The sequence below is a fragment of the Cupressus sempervirens genome, chromosome 2 (assembly GCF_028749045.1).
Source record: "Cupressus sempervirens isolate cs-2001-9-10 chromosome 2, ASM2874904v1, whole genome shotgun sequence".
Classification (NCBI taxonomy): domain Eukaryota; kingdom Viridiplantae; phylum Streptophyta; class Pinopsida; order Cupressales; family Cupressaceae; genus Cupressus; species Cupressus sempervirens.
The window spans coordinates 695438056-695457280 of record NC_143119.1 but is presented as its reverse complement, the minus strand read 5'-3'; the positions used below and the strand labels follow the sequence as shown (position 1 = coordinate 695457280).

The following is a 19225-nucleotide window of genomic DNA, read 5'->3' as shown; positions in this document are numbered from 1 at the left end:
ATGGTCGGTCAAGACTATGTAACTCGATCTCTATTGTTCTATCTCACTCAACTTTCACTAGCTTGCTCAACCTTTACCACGCTCGATCACTACTACATTTTCTCCTTCACCTTGCTCAACCATAACCATCACTCGACTGATATTGTTTTCTCAACAAACTCTTAAAGTTCCTTAATCTTCTGCTTCATTGACCTAGTAAAATTGTCACTCAGTCAAGCTTAGTGTTTTACTCAACTTCATGTTTTCTCTTCTATACATCAACTCAACTATCTTCTTAACTTCATATGATGATTAAACAACACATTATCTTGTCAAAGACTAACTGATCAAGTGCCTAATATAATTTTAACATACTTGCTCCTCTTTACTCAACAACTTCACTAGTTCATCTAGTTATCTCTCTTTTCGAATCCTCTTCATTAATCAGTTGATATGACACTCTACACTATTAGTGAATGTCTTACCAGTAAGGTCTGACATCAATGCCAACATAAAAATTGTTCTAATTGTAGTTTCCAACAACACATACATAATTGCAAAGTTTAATTACACATATACATACATATATAAATATGCATCCACATGAACACATACAAACACATTCACTTTTAGTATATCCCATGTCAAGCTTAAATTTACTGTATGCATTAAAAAGTTGACATTGACTTTATGCATAGACAAATTGACATTCACAAAATAGAAGTAAAACATTACAAATCAAGAACATTTCATAATTTTTCATGCAACAAGATATACAAAAGTTATTTAAGATTTGATAATAGAACATGACATAAAATTTATTCAAATTAAATAAAATTAATTAAAATTACTAACTACAATTTACACTCAGTGACTCCAATTTGGAGAATGGTCAAAATATTGATTGTGGCACAAGATGGTTCATCACAAGCATTTGTATCTCCTCCCCCACTTGGTAAATTTGCTTCACTCAATCTACCTGAGTGTCAATTTATTGAATGACCAAATTTAGGGAGTGTATGTTGCATGGTGACCCAAAAAATGTGGCCATATTGGCCCTCAACCAAAGCACCTTCAGCCCCCCCCCGCCCGCCCCCCTGCCCACCCAAATTTTTCCATTGTTTGTAATCACTAGAACCACATTTTCACTGCATGTCATCTCTATGGCCTCAATGAGAATTTTGGAAATGAATTGTGAATCTTTCATCTCCCCTTCACAATGACCTGCCTTTAAAAAAACATTGTTCCATTAGGTGACAATGCAATCACATTAATTAATGGTCATTTTTTCATATCTTTCCATTAATTTGAAATAGTAGTAACGCTCAATTTTTTTGAATAGTTTTCTCTACATAAGCCTTCTTTTTTGGTAATATAGTGGTACACCTTTTCATACGCCGCACGTGTGTAATCAATCAGCGCTTTACTTATGGTTGTCACCATTTCCTTCGAATATAGTGATCTCACCAAATTGAAAAGAACCCCATTGACAAAGAGATAACGTGCAATGGCTTGATCGACAAGCTCTCATCTCCATTTTAAATGTCATGTCCAATAGACCTCCTTTGCGGGCACTAGTTTCTACTTCCTCTTCCACTCACACTATAGATAGCCGCAAGAATGGGTGTTTGGAGGATACATTTGGTTCCATAGGTAATTGTATTATTTTCTTTGAGGATGAAGGTTGATTAAAACACTTTTTTATCTTAAAACCAAATTATTAGCAATTTTTTGTTCTTTTATAAATGAAGATATTTGTGCATTAGACAACCCTTCTCATTTGTGTTGCACATTACACATCCTTTACCAACAAGGCCCATAAAATGAGGTTTCATCCAAGAACACGAAATATTGAATACATTGCCTTTGTTACTTTGCCAATAAATTACACTTCCAAATATAAGAGTCACCTCTTGCAATTTGTGATACTCTTGTAGTATGTCTCCATATAGAAGACCTTACATCAATATTGAAATTATCGGCTCTTTGTCATCCCACTAAACGTTGACTACCGATGGCAACCATTCTTGCATAATACAATCTAATTTCTTGCTATAATAAGAAATTAAATAAATTTAAATCAGAAAAAATCATGATCATCAAACATACAAGTGCAAAATAATGATACAAAACTACTCAAATAGATAGCTAAACTCACTTCTTTATTTCTTTAAAAAAATGAAAACAATAAAAAAAATTAGAAAAAAACAAACTATTAAAATTAATGAAAAACTTCGTCAATATCTCAAAAAATTCATAAGAGGACTCGATCAAATGATTACCTTGGATGCTTAAAAATCTTATGTGGAAGCTATCTCTTTCTCTACGAACGATCATCCCTGAAAATAATCACCTTAACTTCAAAATGCTAAAATGGAGACTAAATGAAAAAAGTTGACATGAACAATGGTTGAATGGCCTCTTTTAATATCATTTTAGGGTTTATAAGCAAAAAAAAGAGTTAAAATCATATTTGCACATATCAAATTCATTTTTAAGTGGCAAAAAATTATTTTCATGGTCATATTTGGCTGTCTAGGTATGCAAAAGTTATTGGAAGTGCACAGCTACTTGTGGATGTCTTCCACCTCTAGATCAGCATCCAAACACATCCACTTCCTCTTCTAGAGGCAGGAAACCTGCATCGGCAACTAAGATTATAAATGATGGTTTTTACATGAAACCTTAGTTATAAGCATACAACTTGCTAGGTAAGTTATTATAAAACAATTGGGAGTGATTTGAAATTTCCATGTACAATTTTGAGAAGCACAAAGTTAGGATGCTCAAGTACTAGGGCCTCTCCCCTATATAGGTTAAAGCATTAAAGATCTGTTTTTTTCTTTATATTTCAATTTTTCTAATTTTGCATAATACAGTACCATACTAACATAATTTAATGATTATTCAATTTGATGTTATGTTCTATGATGATTTGATTTATGGCATTGATAACTATGTTGCTATGATGAATATTACAATAATATGTAATTCTGACATTCATAAATATTTTTGAAAAATCAACTTCACTAATTCTACTATGATTCTATTTGATGCTATATTCTATTATATGATTTGATGAATGACATCAATAATTATGTTGACATGATAAAAAAAAATTATAATAATAGCAGCCATCTAAACTCTTACGGATCCCTGGAGGCCGCATCCAAAGAATATCCATACAATAGACGCCTTCAAATCTACATCTAGACACATCTACTTTTGCCTCTTGAGGCACGAAGTCACACTGGCAACAAATAGTATAAGCGATGATGTTGACTTGAAACCTTAGTTATAAGCATACAACTTTCCAAGTAAGCTGTTGTAAAAAATTAGGAGTTATTTGAAATTTTTAAGTGGCAAAAAATTATTTCACTGTCATATTTGGTCGTGCACGAAGGCTATTCGGCATCCAGAAAAATCTGCTTCCACTTCTAGAGGTAGGAAACCCACACCGGCAACTAAGATTTTAGGTTATGATTTTGACTTGAAATTGTTATACAAAATTGGAAGTGATTTGAAATTTCCATATAGAATTTTGAGAAGCACAAAGTTAGGATGTTCAAGTACTAGGTCCTCTCACCTATGTAGTTTAAAGCATGAAAGATCTGATTTTTAAGTTTTTTCTATATATTTCAAAAATTTCAATTTTGTACAATACAGTACCATACTAACATAAGTTTATGACGATTCAATTTAATGTTATATTCTATGATGATTTGATGAATGGCATTAATAATTATGTCGCTATTATGGATGTTACAATGTTATGTAATTCTGAAATTCATGAGTATTTTTGAAAAATCGGACTAACTATATAATAACATGACTCTAAGATGCTTCAATTCGATGCTATTTTGGATGATGTGACTTGATAAATGATATTGATAATTATGTTGCCATGATAAATGTTTTTGATAATGACAGCACAACCAGAACAAGGGGGTTGACCCTTACAAAAACAAGGCCCGAAAGAAACAGGCCTTTGACAGCACATAGCCAGCAAAAAATATGTTGACTAGAAGACAGAAAACCCAAAAGAAACAGGCCTTTGACAGCACACAGGCAGCAAAACAAATGTTGACTAGAAGACCGAAAACTAACAACAAAGGCTAGAAGCCCTTCAGCTAGACTTGTGCCCCAAGAGAAGATGGGTGGGAGAAGAAAATTTCTTCCTCCATTGTTGGACAACAGACTTGCCAACAAAGAAGACCCCGCTAGGATGCCTGTCAGCACAAGGGCCGGGATGGGAAAGAGTTTAGCATTATCGGCAGAATTATGTTGCAAAACAAGAGTGGGCACAGTAGAATTGTGTTGGAAAACAAGACTCTGAGTCCTCAAAGGAAAGATCAGACAGAGAATCAAAAGCTCTGATTGTCAAATGGTCATTATTAGCAACTCTCCACCAGGTGGCAATACTTTTACAACACAGAAGAGTGCAATCAGTGGCCATGTGTCCCATTGAGAAGCAATGTTGGCAATAGGAGGGAAGACCCTCATAATCCAACAGCCTCTCACCAACCATAGGCACTACCTTGGCTAGAAGCAGAGTTTGAGATATTCCATTTCAACTAGAACACGAGCAAACATAGAATGGCCCAAAGTAGCAGTAGATGCATCCAAATTCAAGAACACGCCAAGGGAATTTCCAATGACTTCGAAGCAAGACAACTCCCAAAAGTGATGTGGAAGGTTAGGAAGCCGAATCATACAGAACACACATTGAGTGGTTTGTAAGACAGTTGAAAGAAACTGTCCAGGGTTTTGCAGAGAGGATATGATTTCCCCAAACCCATATCTTATAAAGTCACAACCTTTAAAAGAAGAGAGTGCAGCAATAAAAAAATCTTTTTGCAAAAGGGTAAAGTTCAATTTCACCACAATTTATGGGTCCCCAAGATTTAGTTAGCCAGTAGTGTAAAATTGGAGGAAAGGGCCAAAGACCCGCAATTTCAACACTGATAGAACTTCATGTTCTCCATCACCATAGGACCACAAACCACAACTGGGAAGGCCTTGGCATACAGGCAATGGGATGAGCTTTTCCTGAGGAAGGATAGAAGCAGAAGACTTGGCAACTCGAGCATAGCTCCTACTACCAAGAATAGTAGATTTTGGGGGAGGAATTTCCTATGTAACATTCACAGGGCCAGAACCACCAACAAAAGCAGACGTCCTAGTGCCTAGGGTATCCATCCCAACACCCACAAGCAAACAGGAAGCCTTTGAGGTGAGACGCGATGACCCAAAGGTTGGTGGCGAGATAGTAGACAAGTGGGGAGCATCCAACAAACCAACAACTGAATGAGGGGCAACACTTCACAAAGGACAGACAACCACATATGAGAAACCTAACTGGCCAACAGCAGCAGCGCCCATTGACGGAGGGCAGTCAACACACAGGTTGAAGGGATCCATGGCATCAAAAAACTGAGCAAAAAACTCGGCAACAGTCAGCGACCCACCAAGAGCAGTGGACCGAAGAGATGAAGAGGGGGAGTTGACAACACCACCTCCATGAACACGACAACCAAAGAAGCCCAAAGACGGCAAAAGACCTTGCAGTGACACACAATTACCAGGCAGAGAAGAGAGAGCAGGAAAACAAACCTTTGAAGACATTTAAAATATATATTCGTCATTCTGATATGTCATGTAAATGATAAATGTGAAAATGTTATGTAATACTGAAATTCATGAATATATTTGAAAATTCAGATCTCTCTCTCTATATATAGTCGTCCCCTGCTCCAGCTGGAAAAAATGTCCCAAATCCCCATCCCACCACCCCGTCCCGAAAACTTGGGGTAACATAGGATTAAATATAACTTACATTTTTAACACTCCATCAATGTTCACATGTTTGAGAATTCTCATGCTCAACAAATTATTCTACTGAACTATATTTATGCTGTCCCTCATTTGCTACATTCAGTTTTGCAAAGCTCGTGTTATTGTCTCCACTGATTAAAAAGATTGTGTCCTCACTCAAACACACATTGAATGAAAGTACACGAATATGGTTCTCTTGATGTTTTTATGATGCAAAGCAGAGGCAGACTTCAATCAAATTAAAGAGCATATCATATATCCAATCTGCAAATACATCCAACAATCAAACAGAGCATGTAATCAATTAAAAATATAATTTGAGCTTGTTGAGTGCATGTGTGAAAACCAATCAGGGCATAGAAAGTCTAATGTATGACACTCCATTTCAAAATTTTAGAAGAGGGCAAAGCGACAAAGAACAAATTGTTTTTTTCTTTCCTTTCACCGCAAGCCCCTCCTGTGCTTGTAATGGGTAACAGATAAAGTTGAGTTATGCTTCCTTCGGTCACTGCTTGGAAACTGGACTCCAGAAGTGGCCTCAATGCACTACTTTCTAGACATTAAAGCAAAGGGGGCACCCTGGGCGATGCCAATCTTCTCGAGTCTATAAGTGAGACGGCGAGGTCAAATTCAAACTGAATAACTTTGTGCCTTCAGCTACAAAAGCTTAACTAGCTACAAGCTTTCCACCATCTCCTGCAGCTTCCAATGCCTTATGTTGCTGCTTCCCCTGTCTGGGTTGCATTTGACTCTTTGCTTGCTTCTGCATTTGCTTCAGTAGCACTACTCTTTGCACTGTGATAATTCTGTAATCTAGTCCAGAAACTAGAGGAAGGATCACACCCAAACTCAACTACATTAAGATTAAAACTAGCCCAGCTTGAGCATTGAAGCAATCTCAAAGATTTCAAATTTGTTTTTCTTATTCATCTTATGGGTTTTGCATCCTTGCTTTTTATCTGAAGTGAAAGGACCTCTAATTCTTTCACCCTTGTTTTGAACATTTCTACTTCCGAATAATCATGATTTCTCTTGCAAGATCCATCTCCTTCTCAGCAGCCAGATTTGATGGCCTTGTAGAAGCCATATTCTTCTCCTGCAGCATCTTCTTCACATATAGACTAGACAAAATTATTTATGTCCTTTAGAGCATTTTTTTACTTCTACATCAGCTTTATGTAGAACTCTACCCCCAGTGCGGTCTACTACTTGTTCCCATAAACTCTTTCTCAAGAGGAGGTGAATCAAACACCCTTTCTGTTTGCCATCTAGCTCTATCATCACTGCCCCGAACACAATCCAAGTACTCAACTCTTGAGTAATGAGAATCCCAAATTTATATTAGTTGTTAGCATCAGTTGCATCCACGTCTATGACCATGCAAAGACTGTGAATACGTTGTCCCAACTTTGAAATACCAATGCCAATTCTCACAAAATAACCCACAATGATCTTTTTGAGGAATGGTACCACTTGGCAAGCTTTACTCTCCAGATTTGTTATGCTATTAATATCATCGAGTGATTGCAGTCCCCACTTGCATGAAAGGCCATATCACTCTATTGGTCGATACCTATATCTCTATCATTTTCACTATATGGCTATCATAAGTTTTAAAAAGTCTTTTGGATTAAAAGGTAAATGAAAAGTACCAGCCGACCTCACAAATTTATCAGTATTATGTCTTCTAGCAGCTTTCACTGTTCCTGAAGGATTTGCTGGTTGATCCATTGATACTGATGATGATCTGAAATGTAGAAGATAGTGCTCCAAGGAAGAGTTTGATGCCTCTACCTTGGCTAGCATTGGTCCACAATATTCCCACAAGACAGCAAAGCGTGAGGCTCTGGAAATATCTGTAAATTTAATCAAAGATCGTGTTCAAGAATTAGTCTCTTTTAACCTGCAAGAAAAATAATAAAGGTACAAGAAATAGCTAAAGAATAAATATTTCATCTAAACACTTACAGCCTATCTAGAGAGTCCTGCCAAACCTTAATGATAACCAATGCTTAAAATATTGTGTTACCTATTTCACAACAGGGCATGAGATATATTCCACTCTTCAAGATCTAGAAACAAACAGTCCATCCACCTACTGGCATCTCTTCCCACATCTTTGCAGCCAGGTAAAGTCACTGGCATTAAAATGGAGAAGGAACGATTTATAGTTAATAAGAAGGAATTATAGACTTGTGGCCTTATGGATAGATTATACCTTCCTGGCCGTGGAATCATTGCTTGCAAGGCTGTTTTGTCAATATCTCAATGTGGTTAAGACGTAATTGTGGGCATGTTCGACACTAAAATTTGTCAGGGGAGCTGGAGCTTTTGACAATGAGACACAACCAGTCCCAGAAGGAAATGTATTTTCCAGAATTGTACAACCTTGGCCTCTACAAACTAAAGCTGAGTGGACACTGTTATTTTTTTGCTCTTCTGGCCAGTTTTTGGAATTTGAAACGCAAACACATGGAAGCTGCAATTCTTACCGCTCTTTTGCTATCATATATGTTTCTTTCACTACCTCGATCACTTACATTGGACAAATTGTCAGCTATTCAGAGTTATTGTCGCCAGCTAATCTTGTGAGACAGGCATACAAAGTTTTAGAATACTATATTGTTTACCAAAACTTTTGCTGTCACTGTAGAAAGCCTCTCAGCTTAAAGACTTGCTGGCGTGGTCTTCATCGAACCAGATATTTCTCCCCTTACTCACTGGTGGCTTCGCAAGTAGTTAATACAGGAGGACGTCATCATGTGATCCTTTGTGGAACACAATAGCAGGGCAGTAATTAAAGATACTAGTAATTGATGCGCTGGTCATTTGGGCTAAGGATACAATGATCCATTGGGAGGAACTTCTACTAGCAGTGATCAATCATTTCACAAATTTATCAAATGCCAAACATTTCGGGGAGTTTATAGTTTTTACTTGATCCTGCTGTCTGGAGAAGTTCATGATGCATGTCATATAGGTGCTTTTCATGAACTGAAGTTCAAAGTCCAGGTTACACTCATGGATACATGATTGACACAGTTCAGTGGAATATAGCTATTATACTCTATCTAGCATGATGCCCCTGTGCATGGAATGAAAGGGAAGCTGTGTGATTTCATCTTCTGGGTGCCACTCAGAAAATTAACTGCAATAATTACTGATGAAGGAAACGATGGGATGGAAGAATGCAGTGTACAGAACTCTCAGTATTCAAATACTAGGGCTCCCCGATCTCATAGAATATTTTAATTAAGCTACAATCAATTCAGGAAGGATATAGGAGAACAGAATATTATTTAATATTCCTGATACTGAGCAAATAGGATAAATCAGAAAGCATTACTTATGGACAATGGAAGAGGAAGAAGTATAAATTTTACCTAATGTCAGACTAGAGACAACAAAGAATACTGTTAAGATTCAAACAAGTCATACAGTAAATCACATTTAAGTTTAAAGCCTCAAATAGGAAAAGCGACATGCATATATTTAGGAACAGTATAGTCTCTTGCATAATACATGTTTCATAACTTCAACAAGTTATTGATAAGACATTCTATCTTTCAGCTCAACCTTGTTTCATAAGCAATTGCAGATATATTATATTTGGTTTATATAGTTACTCCAATACATCCCAGATCTGATCCTTCAAGAGAGATTCATAGACGTTGATCACTTGGACAAAATGAATTGACTATATGGAAATCATTGTTTCAAAAGGAAATCGCCATCATTTCGTAATTATTATCGGAAAATCCAACACTTGCATAATACCAAGATAGCTAACAATTCATTAACAATCTCTCCATTAAGGTTCTTGTCACTATACAAATCATACTAAATACATACATCAGTAACAATTAAGAGTTAAATAGAAAGAGGTCTCTTGCATTTGGAAAATTAGATAGAATGCGAGAAATTGCATAGAAGGGACATTACAAATGCAGAGTCAGACTTTGAACAAATTGAAAAAACACATCATATATCCAACATGCAAATGCATCCAACCATCAGATGCATCATGTAATCACTTGAAAATAATGCTACAGGAGACTCGAGCTCATTGAATGTATGCATGCAAACCAATCAGGGCATGGAAAGTCCATTGTGTGACACTCCATTTCAAAATTTGAAACAAGGTAAAAGCAATGAAGAACAAATTGTTTTTGTTCTTTTCTTTCACAGCAATCCCCTCCTGCGCTTGTAATCAGTCACAGATAAAGTTGAGTTGTGCCTCCTTCCATCACTGCTTGGAACCTGGACTCCACAGGTTGCCTCAATTTTCTGCTTTCTAGCCATAAAAGCCAAGGGGGCACCCTGAGCGCCCCCAAATTTCTGCAATCCGCTAAGTGATATAGGGAGCTCAAAATCATGCAAACTGAATAACTTTGTGCCTTCCGCTACAGGAGCTTCAGTATCTACAAGCTTTCCAGCATCTGCAGCAGCTTCCAATGCCTTAGCTGTTGCTGCTTCCCCTGTCTGAATTGCATCTGACTCTTTGCTTGCTTCCGCATTTGCTTCGGTGGCACCACTCTTTGCACTGTAATAATTTTGTGATCTGGTCCAGCGACGAGAGAAAGGATCATACCCAGCCTCACCTGCTTTAAGATTAAAATTAGCAGGCTTGATCATTGAAGCATTCTTAAAATTTTCGAATCTGTTTTTCTTATTCATCTCAGCAAGCATTATGGCTTTTGCATCCTTGCTTTTTCTCTGAAGTGAAAGGACTTCTAATTCTTTCAATCTTGTTTTGATCCTTTCTACTTCTGAATAATCATGTTTGCTCTCTGCAAGCTCCATCTCTTTCCTTAGCCTGTCCTTCTCAGCAGCCAGATTTGATGGCCTTGCAGAAGCCATCTTCTTCTCCTGCAGCATCTGCTTTACAGTTTCTGCAGAATAGACAAAATTATTTATGTCGTTTAGTGCATTCTTTTTGTCTTCAATGTCAGCTTTACGTAAACGTCTACCCTCACTGCGCTCTACTTCCCGTAACCATTCCTTAAACTCTTTATCAAGAGGAGGTGAATCAGACACCCTTTCCATTTGCCATCTAGCTGCACTATCATCACTGCCCCAAACACAATCCAAGTACTTGTGAGTAATCCTACTCTCAAACTTGTATTGCTTGTCAGGATCAGTTGCATCCACATTTCTGACCATGCAAAGACGGTAAATACGTTGTCCTGACTTTGAAATACCAATGCCAATTCTCACAAAACAACCAACAATGATCTTTTCAAAGAATGGCTCCATGAACCACTTGGCAAGTTTTGATCTCCGGATTGTTATGCTCTTAATATCATCAAAGGTGATATTACCTTTACTTTCTGCGCCTTCTGGATCACTTTCATATGAATCTCCGTGACTGCTTGGGCTTTGATCCCTGTTACTAGAGGATGATGGACTAACACTAGGACTAGCATGAGACTTTCGTCTGCCAGGTGAAGAATCCCGTCCTCTAGATGACCCAGCTGTGTCCCTTCGCTTCCGTTGCACATCTGAATCCTGCGCCTTCTGTCTCCTTGCAACTAATTCATTTAAGGCATTTTCTTTCACTGACCTAGTAGATTTCACAGAAGAGCGCATCCGTGAGGATGGTGGCCCTACATCCTTTCCCCTCTGATTCCGAGTCTCATTTTGTCGAGCTCCAGCCCTCTTCCGCAACAAGAAATTATCCCTCGCCTCTGCTCTCTCTGCCAAAATCATCTCCCTGTCTAGTTCAGACATCTTTTGAAGTTGCTCCCTATCTTCCTCATCTTTGTACAAATCACTCCCAAATGACAATCCATCACTGTCTGAATCATCTCTCTGGTCCCCATCATCGTCTTTTTCACCAGAATCAAATCTCTTCTTTAAAGGCATCCTTGAGCCAGATGCCCTTCTATTTGTTGTTTCTGCATCATCAGAATCATCTCCATTATCAGAATTGGTGTCACTGCCATCATCTGAAAAGGAATCAGATTGCTTCCTCTTTGCTGGAGCAGGATTCCTGTGCTTTCCATCATTGGCATTAGTTCGACCAGCTGCCTCTAGCAGCAAATTCTCAAGATCAGCCATACACCTTGCTTGACGTTTCAGCCACTAAAAATACAACCTTCAAAGGGCTTCTATATGTGTGTGACCAAATATGATCATTGACCTACATGAAAGTAAACAGAAAAGCGTCAGTTTAATTACAAATTCAGATTTGCTATAAGATTTTTCACTTAAAATAATATTGAAAATCCAGTTATATTTTCCCTAGAATGACAATTATGCAGCTATACAATGTAATTTTTTACCTATTTCTAAAAAAAATTATACCATAGAACAAACAAATGTTGTTTAAATACCACAGAACAAGCAAACATTGTTTAAACAATTCTGCAATTATATTGCCAATATAACCTTGTAATAACTCTTTTCACAATTGAATTTGAAGGAATTAAAAATGATTTTCAAGCCAGTCAGTTCGCTCTGTCTTCACCACGCGAAAGAATATGATATCAAACAAACACATTAACATAGCAGACAAAATTAGGGTTGTCTCCAACGAAAGCTTTATACAGCCGGGGCTGCAATGAGTTGTGTTCAGCCACTGTACAGTTCCACTGTGTGCCTTCCCGCCCAAATACAATGCTCAGGAGCTAAATTTCCTTGCAAGCGTCAGGGTCTGAAGCTTTTTCCCACCGGACACAGCAAGTATTATCCATGGATTCTTTTTGAAATCTAAAATCCATGCATCTCACTTCTTTGGAAGGATATGATTTGACAGCTAGGGTTTTGAATTTGCGGCTTATAGGGTTCAAATCGACGGCTAGGGTTTTAATATTTATTCTTTAGATGCTCAGATGAATCAAATTACAGATTACCAAGCAAATATGGCAAGCAGAGCAGAGGTTAATAATATGAATTATGCACTTAATAACGAACATAGTTGCAGAGGCAAGTAGTCTAATCCAAGATTTCAGAGGAATGGCCAAAACCCTAGAGCGTATGCACATCAAAAACAGCTGATTCATCCTTCTCTGCCAAAGCACCAAATAAATAAAAATGGGTGTCGACACAACGGAAATAACCCTGCATCAGCTCTCCATCTGCAAATTTGAGATATGCAGTAAAGACAAATAATGCGTTTTCGGCCCTAGCTGAGCCAAATAAGCTTGACCATGCGAATGTACAGGACAAATATCTCAATCACAAGATCATTAATAATACATTGGGTGCCACTAATCAAAATTGTCCGAAGATATACACAGAGAAGATAGAGGTTTGGTCAGGGATAAATCCAAATGGGTAAATCAGCATAGTTCAGAGATTTTCAAACCAAAATGCCCCAATTGTGAATAAGGCAAGTAAGAATAAAAGGTTAATCAGCAAACAGATAATAGTAATGATCTTCATAAAGTTGGCAATTCTTTGGCACAGGCAAGCTATCGATCTAATATCATTTTTTTGATTGATAGCCTTGACAATCAATTACGGTTTTTTATCAAACAAACTATGCTTCCCGCAAGAGATTGCCTCTGTATTCACAGGAGGTAGGTCCCGTTGAGAATCTATATGAGAATTTCCCCAAAACCCTTGAATCACATCTTTGCAAGCCCGAATCCTCAAAGTTCAAACCCTCGCATAACCTTCCAAGAACATATATTCCCCCTCATCGCAGGAATAGTTTGCCCAATTCTCCCTCTCAATACTCCGGTCAACTTCAAAAGATTGCTCAATCCAATACTAAATTTAAAGAACAGATATTGATCACAGTAATCTAGACAGTGAAGAGTGGTGGCATGAATGCAAGAATCTCAGTGTTTTTGCACTATGGAACAGGCCAAAACAAGATATGATCAATCTAATTAATTGGCTCCAAGATTTTTGTCAAAACCAAGTAAGTATATCTCACCATTCTTAAAGAGTTATGTTCATTCAATGTAGGGATGAAAATGTCAAAAAAGATTTTCTCTATACCTTTGTTTGTTATTTTAATTCTTATTCTGTTAAATTTTTAGAATGGATACCAGATTTTAAGGAAGAATTGTTAAACTTTTCCATTCCAACTTGGGTTTCAGTTCATTCGCTCCCACAAGAACTTTTACATATAGAGATTCTCGGGAACATAGGTTCATCAATGGGAAACCTAATAGGAATAGACGCTTCATACAAGTACTATAATAACATTAAATTTTTGATTAATTGCGACATTAATACTCCTGAATTTCAACCTATTAAGGTAATAACCAACCGATCTATCTATAACTTAAATCTTCATAGATTTGAAGGAAAAATCGCTGAAATAATCAGATTAAATAATGAAAGAAAGATCACTTTGACAACTATGCAACCAACCTCTGAGCTTAAAGACATCTTCCCTATGATGTGTATAAGAAATAGAAAAGAATTTCACAGGAAGTGCAGTCATTTTACAGCAAGAAAAATAGATGCAAAGTCGGAAGTTGGTAAAAACGAGTAAAGAAAAAACAACAATCATAACTAAAATCACAGATATCAGAGACAAATATAAGAAAGAAATTACAGAAAATCTACAAGAAACGGAAGAAAATGAAGCGGAAAATAAAGAAAAGGAAAAGTCTTCAATATCAGATAATAGTAAACAAGCGATTGATATGTTAGATATTAAACAAAATAAAGGCACTAATCCACAGCGGGGAAATTAACCAACCTATGAAGATCAAAGCAATAAAGGTATCAACAGAAAAGATGAAGTAAAAACAGAACTTGAGATTGGCTATATTAGGATGCAAAAGACAGCAAACAGATATAGAAGGAATAACAAGAAACAAAAAAAAGCTCAGACAACAAAGGTGACAAAAGAAATTGATTGGAAAGAGAAAGCATTAGGGAGGTCCCAGGAAAAAAAAATTTAAATAACTTTACCTACTCTATTGAAAAAATTGAAAACGAAGGTCTCTTCTCTGTTGTTTCACCCAAGAGTAGTAAGGATATACGCACAAAAGAAGTATTAGAAACCCCGTTGCTACAGAAAGTAGAGTCTATAAAGGAAAACATAAAAACCAACAAAGAAGTAGTCAAGAAGTGTACCAAATTTTGGCAAACAGCAAATACAACGAAAGAATCTCCAAATAATAATCTCAGTGGGCACATTGCAAGAAAGAATGATCAAAGTAAGATTAAAGGAATACCAATACAAGATTTTCATGACTTCTTGATTAATGAGTTATCAGAAAATGATAATCTGGAAATGTCAATGTCAGATGAAGCTCAGAAAGAAAACTTGGAACGATTCAAGTTTTTAACCATGATAATATTGATAAAAGCAGTGATGTACCAAAAAAGGAACTAATTCAACGAGTTTTGAAACTAGGAGGAGATAATTACACTTTTGAAGATTTAAGATGAGATTTGTTAATCATTGCTAATGAAGATAAGAATAGTAAAGCAAAACAGTCAATCGAAGATAGGATACGTTCAGGACAAGGAGATGTTACAGATGTGGGCAAAAAAAGGAATAAACAAGACTTAGCAGTTAATATGAGTTCAAATGATCAGATAAATCTTGCTGATCAAGTAATGATAGAATTAGAAAACGAAGAGATAGACATGAAAGAAGGTAAGCAATCAAAAAGTTTAGTAAATGCACATGAGAACATAGAAGATTTAGGTATTCTGATGAATCAAGAAGGGATAAGCACCCCTAAATGTGGCAGTCGAAAAGCTAAAAAGGAAGGAAGTCTCTGAAAGAACTAAGAGAAGCAGATGGGCAGGCAAAAGAACAGCAAAAGATAAGTTAGTTACTTAAACCTAGGAAGGGGAATAACCTTCCCATAGCAACATGAAGACCACTACCTAGAATGCTAGGGGCTTAAATGCACCTAGCAAGAAACATTTACTAAAACATAATTTAAAACAATTCAATTCTGAAATTATAATGTTACAAGAAACAAAACTGAATAAAGAAGAAGGAATTAAACTAGGAAAGAAATTAGGTAGCTGAAGCATCAACTTACAGGAATCTAGAGGAGCATCAGGGGGATTAGAAATGATTTGGAATCCTAGTAAAGTAAATATAAATATTATAAATTCAAACAATTCATGGATGAGCAACAAAATTAAAAGCATAAAGACTAACTTACAGTTAATTCTAATAAACATCTATGGCCCAATCTATAACAAAGATAACAAACTGTTATGGGAAGAAATAAGTATATTTATAAAATCACAGCAATGAACTAATTCTTATAGGTGGAGATTTCAATACTATTACGAATATAGATGAAAAATTTGGTGGTATCCAGCAAATTCCCCAAGCATCTTTAGAATTCATAAAATGGATAGACCTTAATAACCTAGTTGATATCCCCATTAATAATGGTAAGTACACGTGGAATAATAGAAGGAAAGATTTCTCATATGTCGCTGAAAAATTGGACAAGTTCTTCCTCAAAGAAGAACTAAGAGGAATAGACTTTGATATTCAAGCCTCTATTCTACCCATAGCAGGATCGGATCACTATCCGGTCAAGATTGAATTTACTGAACCCCATAAACCTACCAAAAACCCTTTTAAATGTGAAAAAATGTGGTTTTTTGACAGAAATTTCACTGATCTCATCAGAGAATGGTGGAATCAAGGCAATTTTCAAGGATCCAAAATGTATATATTTGTATCTAAAGATGAAAATGCTTAAAGAAAATATACTGAAGTGGAACAAAGAACATTTCAACAATATATTTAAAGGAAAAACTAGACATAAAAGAAATTTTAAAGAAATTAAATACAGAAGTAATTAAAGAAGGTATGAACAATGAAAAACTTCTTTCTAGAAAAAGAACTCCTTGCTAAACAGGAAAACATTCTAGCAAACGAAGAAGTCTTTTGGAGGCAAAAAGAAGAGAGAAATGGCTAGAAGAGGGAGATCCTAACACAATTTTTTTTCATAATAGCACGCTAATCAATAGAGTTAAAAGTAAAATTAGTAAAATTAAAAATGCCTTAGGCACTATCACTAAGAATCCTGATAGTATATCAAAGATTTTTGTATATCATTTTAAGAATTTATTAACTAATTTTACGAGTTCAAATATGATAGCTCAAGCAAAAATGTTGGAAATTATACCAAAAGTGATCTCTATAGAAGATAATAAAGCATTAAACTCACCCATATCTTTGGAAGAAGTCAGATCATTATTATTCAACATGAATCCAGATAGCTCTCCAGGACCAGACGGTTTCCAGGCCTTCTTCTATCATAAGTGTTGGGATATTATCGATACTGATCTTTGGAAAGCCATTGAGGCATCAAGAAATGGTGGATGACTATTATCAGAAATTAATTATACCTTTCTTACGTTCATACACAAAAAAATTGATCTCGAAATTCTAGGGCATTTTAGGCCTATAACTCTTTGCAACACCATCTATAAAATCCTATCCAAAATTTTAGCTAATCGAATGAAAGCATTTCTTCCTAAGCTTATATCAAAAGAACAAACAAGTTTTGTACCAAGAAGATCAATATTAGACAGGATACTTATTATTTAGGAATCATTACATTCGGCTAATAAAAATAAAAATGCAAGCATGTTCATGAAACTAGATATTCAGAAAGCATATGATATGGTTGATTGGAGGTTTTTATGTAAAACCTCAGAAGCTTTCAGATTCTCTCACCAATTGATAAATCTTATCTATCAATGCATATCTTCACCTAAAACACCAATTCTCATTAATGGGACCCCCAAAAGCTTTTTTAACACATCTAGAGGTTTAAAACAAGGAGATCCTCTTTCCCCTTTCCTATACATTATCATGGCAGAAGCCTTTGGTAGAGCCATCACAAAAGCATATTATGATGGCAAAATTACGGGAATTATGGTTACCGAGAATGTTGCTAATATAACCAACAGTATGCAAATGATACCATTTTACCAGAAGAAAGCACAAGAAATGAGGCCTTAAACATTAAGACGATTATCCAACAATATATGGAAGCTTCAGGTCAAAAAGTGAATGAAAAAAATCAGAAATATTTTTCATTAACACCAAACCTGAAATGGGAAAACAAATTTGTAACATTATGGGGTATAAAAGAGGTACATTCCCATGTAAATACTTAGGAATAGAAATAGAAAAAGGCAGTAAAACTAACAAGGATGGCATAATATTCTTGATATAATGGATAAAAGGATAGAAGGGTGGAAAGATTACTGGCTCACTAAAGCAAGTAAAGTTACTAAGATAGAGGCAGTTTTATCCACCCTCCCAACTTATCCCCTTTCTTGCTTACCCTTATCAAAAAATACCACTAAGAAGCTTGAGGCAAAACTCAGAAGTTTTCTCTAGAATGACACTGACGAACAGGAAAAACTGGCGCTTATTAAATGGAAAAATTTATGTAAGCCAAAGGAATTAGGTAGATTAAGTATCAAAAACTTAAGTTGGCAAAATGAAACATTAGGGGCTAAACTTACTTGGCGTCTCTTTATAAAAAGGGATCATAAATGGGCTAAAATTATGTATAACAAATACCTTAATGCTAATGATCCCTATTCCGTGTTTAGAATGAGGACCCTCCCTAAACGTTCCGAAAGTTGGAATTCTATAGCAAAAAGCAAAGCCCTTATTAGTAAATATCTCACATGGGATGTTGGGAATGGTGATGAAGCTCTCTTCTCGGAAGATTCATGGGATGGTTAACCCTCAATAAATAGCATGGGGATTCCAGCAAGCATCAAAGAGAAATTAGTTAAACTCTAGGGAAGTAAGGTCAGCAATTATAAAACTAAAAAAAGTTATCAATGAATTTTAAGATGGAAATGGAAATCCATGGAGATTATAGACGTGGAACCCGCAGTAAAAAAGGCATACGAAAAAATTATTTAGAAAAGGAAAATAAAGCAATTAGAGAGATGACAAACTCATTTGGGCAGCATCAAAAGATGGTAGGTATGGTGTTAAAAATGGATATACAGTTATCACACATTCCCAAAGATGGGAAGAAGTGAACATCCCACTTAATCTATGTTGGGATTCGTTTTGTCTGCCAATGGCAAGATTCTTTTTGTGGATGGCATCTCAGAACAAAATCCTAACTACTGATAGACTCGATAAGATGAGTATTGAGGGACCATCAAGATGTGTGCTATGTAAGCATGACAATGAAAATACTGGTCATATCCTATATAGATGTCCATTTACTCAATATTGTTGGGATTGACTTAGATAGATACTAGGTTGGACCGCCCTTGTGCCAGGATCCCTAAAGGATTTTCTTAAGAGTTGGCCAATAGATAATACTAAATGTATATATCGAAAATTATGGAATATATGTCCACCTATCCTTATGTGGGAAATATGGAAAGAAAGAAACGGAAGAATATTTCGTGACAAAGACATGACAGAAGATGAGATTATTAAAAAAATTGAGGCATGTATAGTTGAAACTTTAAA

At 36.1% G+C, this 19225-nt stretch overlaps 1 protein-coding gene and 1 pseudogene across 3 annotated transcripts in view; both read right to left on the bottom strand.

Moving 5' to 3' along the window:
* Window positions 1-6111: 6111 nt before the first annotated feature.
* Window positions 6112-7959, bottom strand: LOC149575278 (protein RTF1 homolog; annotated as a pseudogene).
* Window positions 7960-9585: 1626 nt separating this feature from the next.
* The window catches only part of LOC149575277 (protein RTF1 homolog), a 28925-nt gene continuing 19285 nt past the window's right edge, over window positions 9586-19225 (bottom strand). For all 3 annotated transcript variants that reach the window (XM_089815069.1, XM_089815071.1, XM_089815070.1), the window contains one exon: window positions 9586-11956. In XM_089815069.1, the coding sequence (XP_089671195.1) occupies window positions 9997-11874 (1878 nt within the window). In that variant the 5' untranslated portion in view covers window positions 11875-11956 and the 3' untranslated portion in view covers window positions 9586-9996. The remainder of the gene's footprint in view (window positions 11957-19225) is intronic.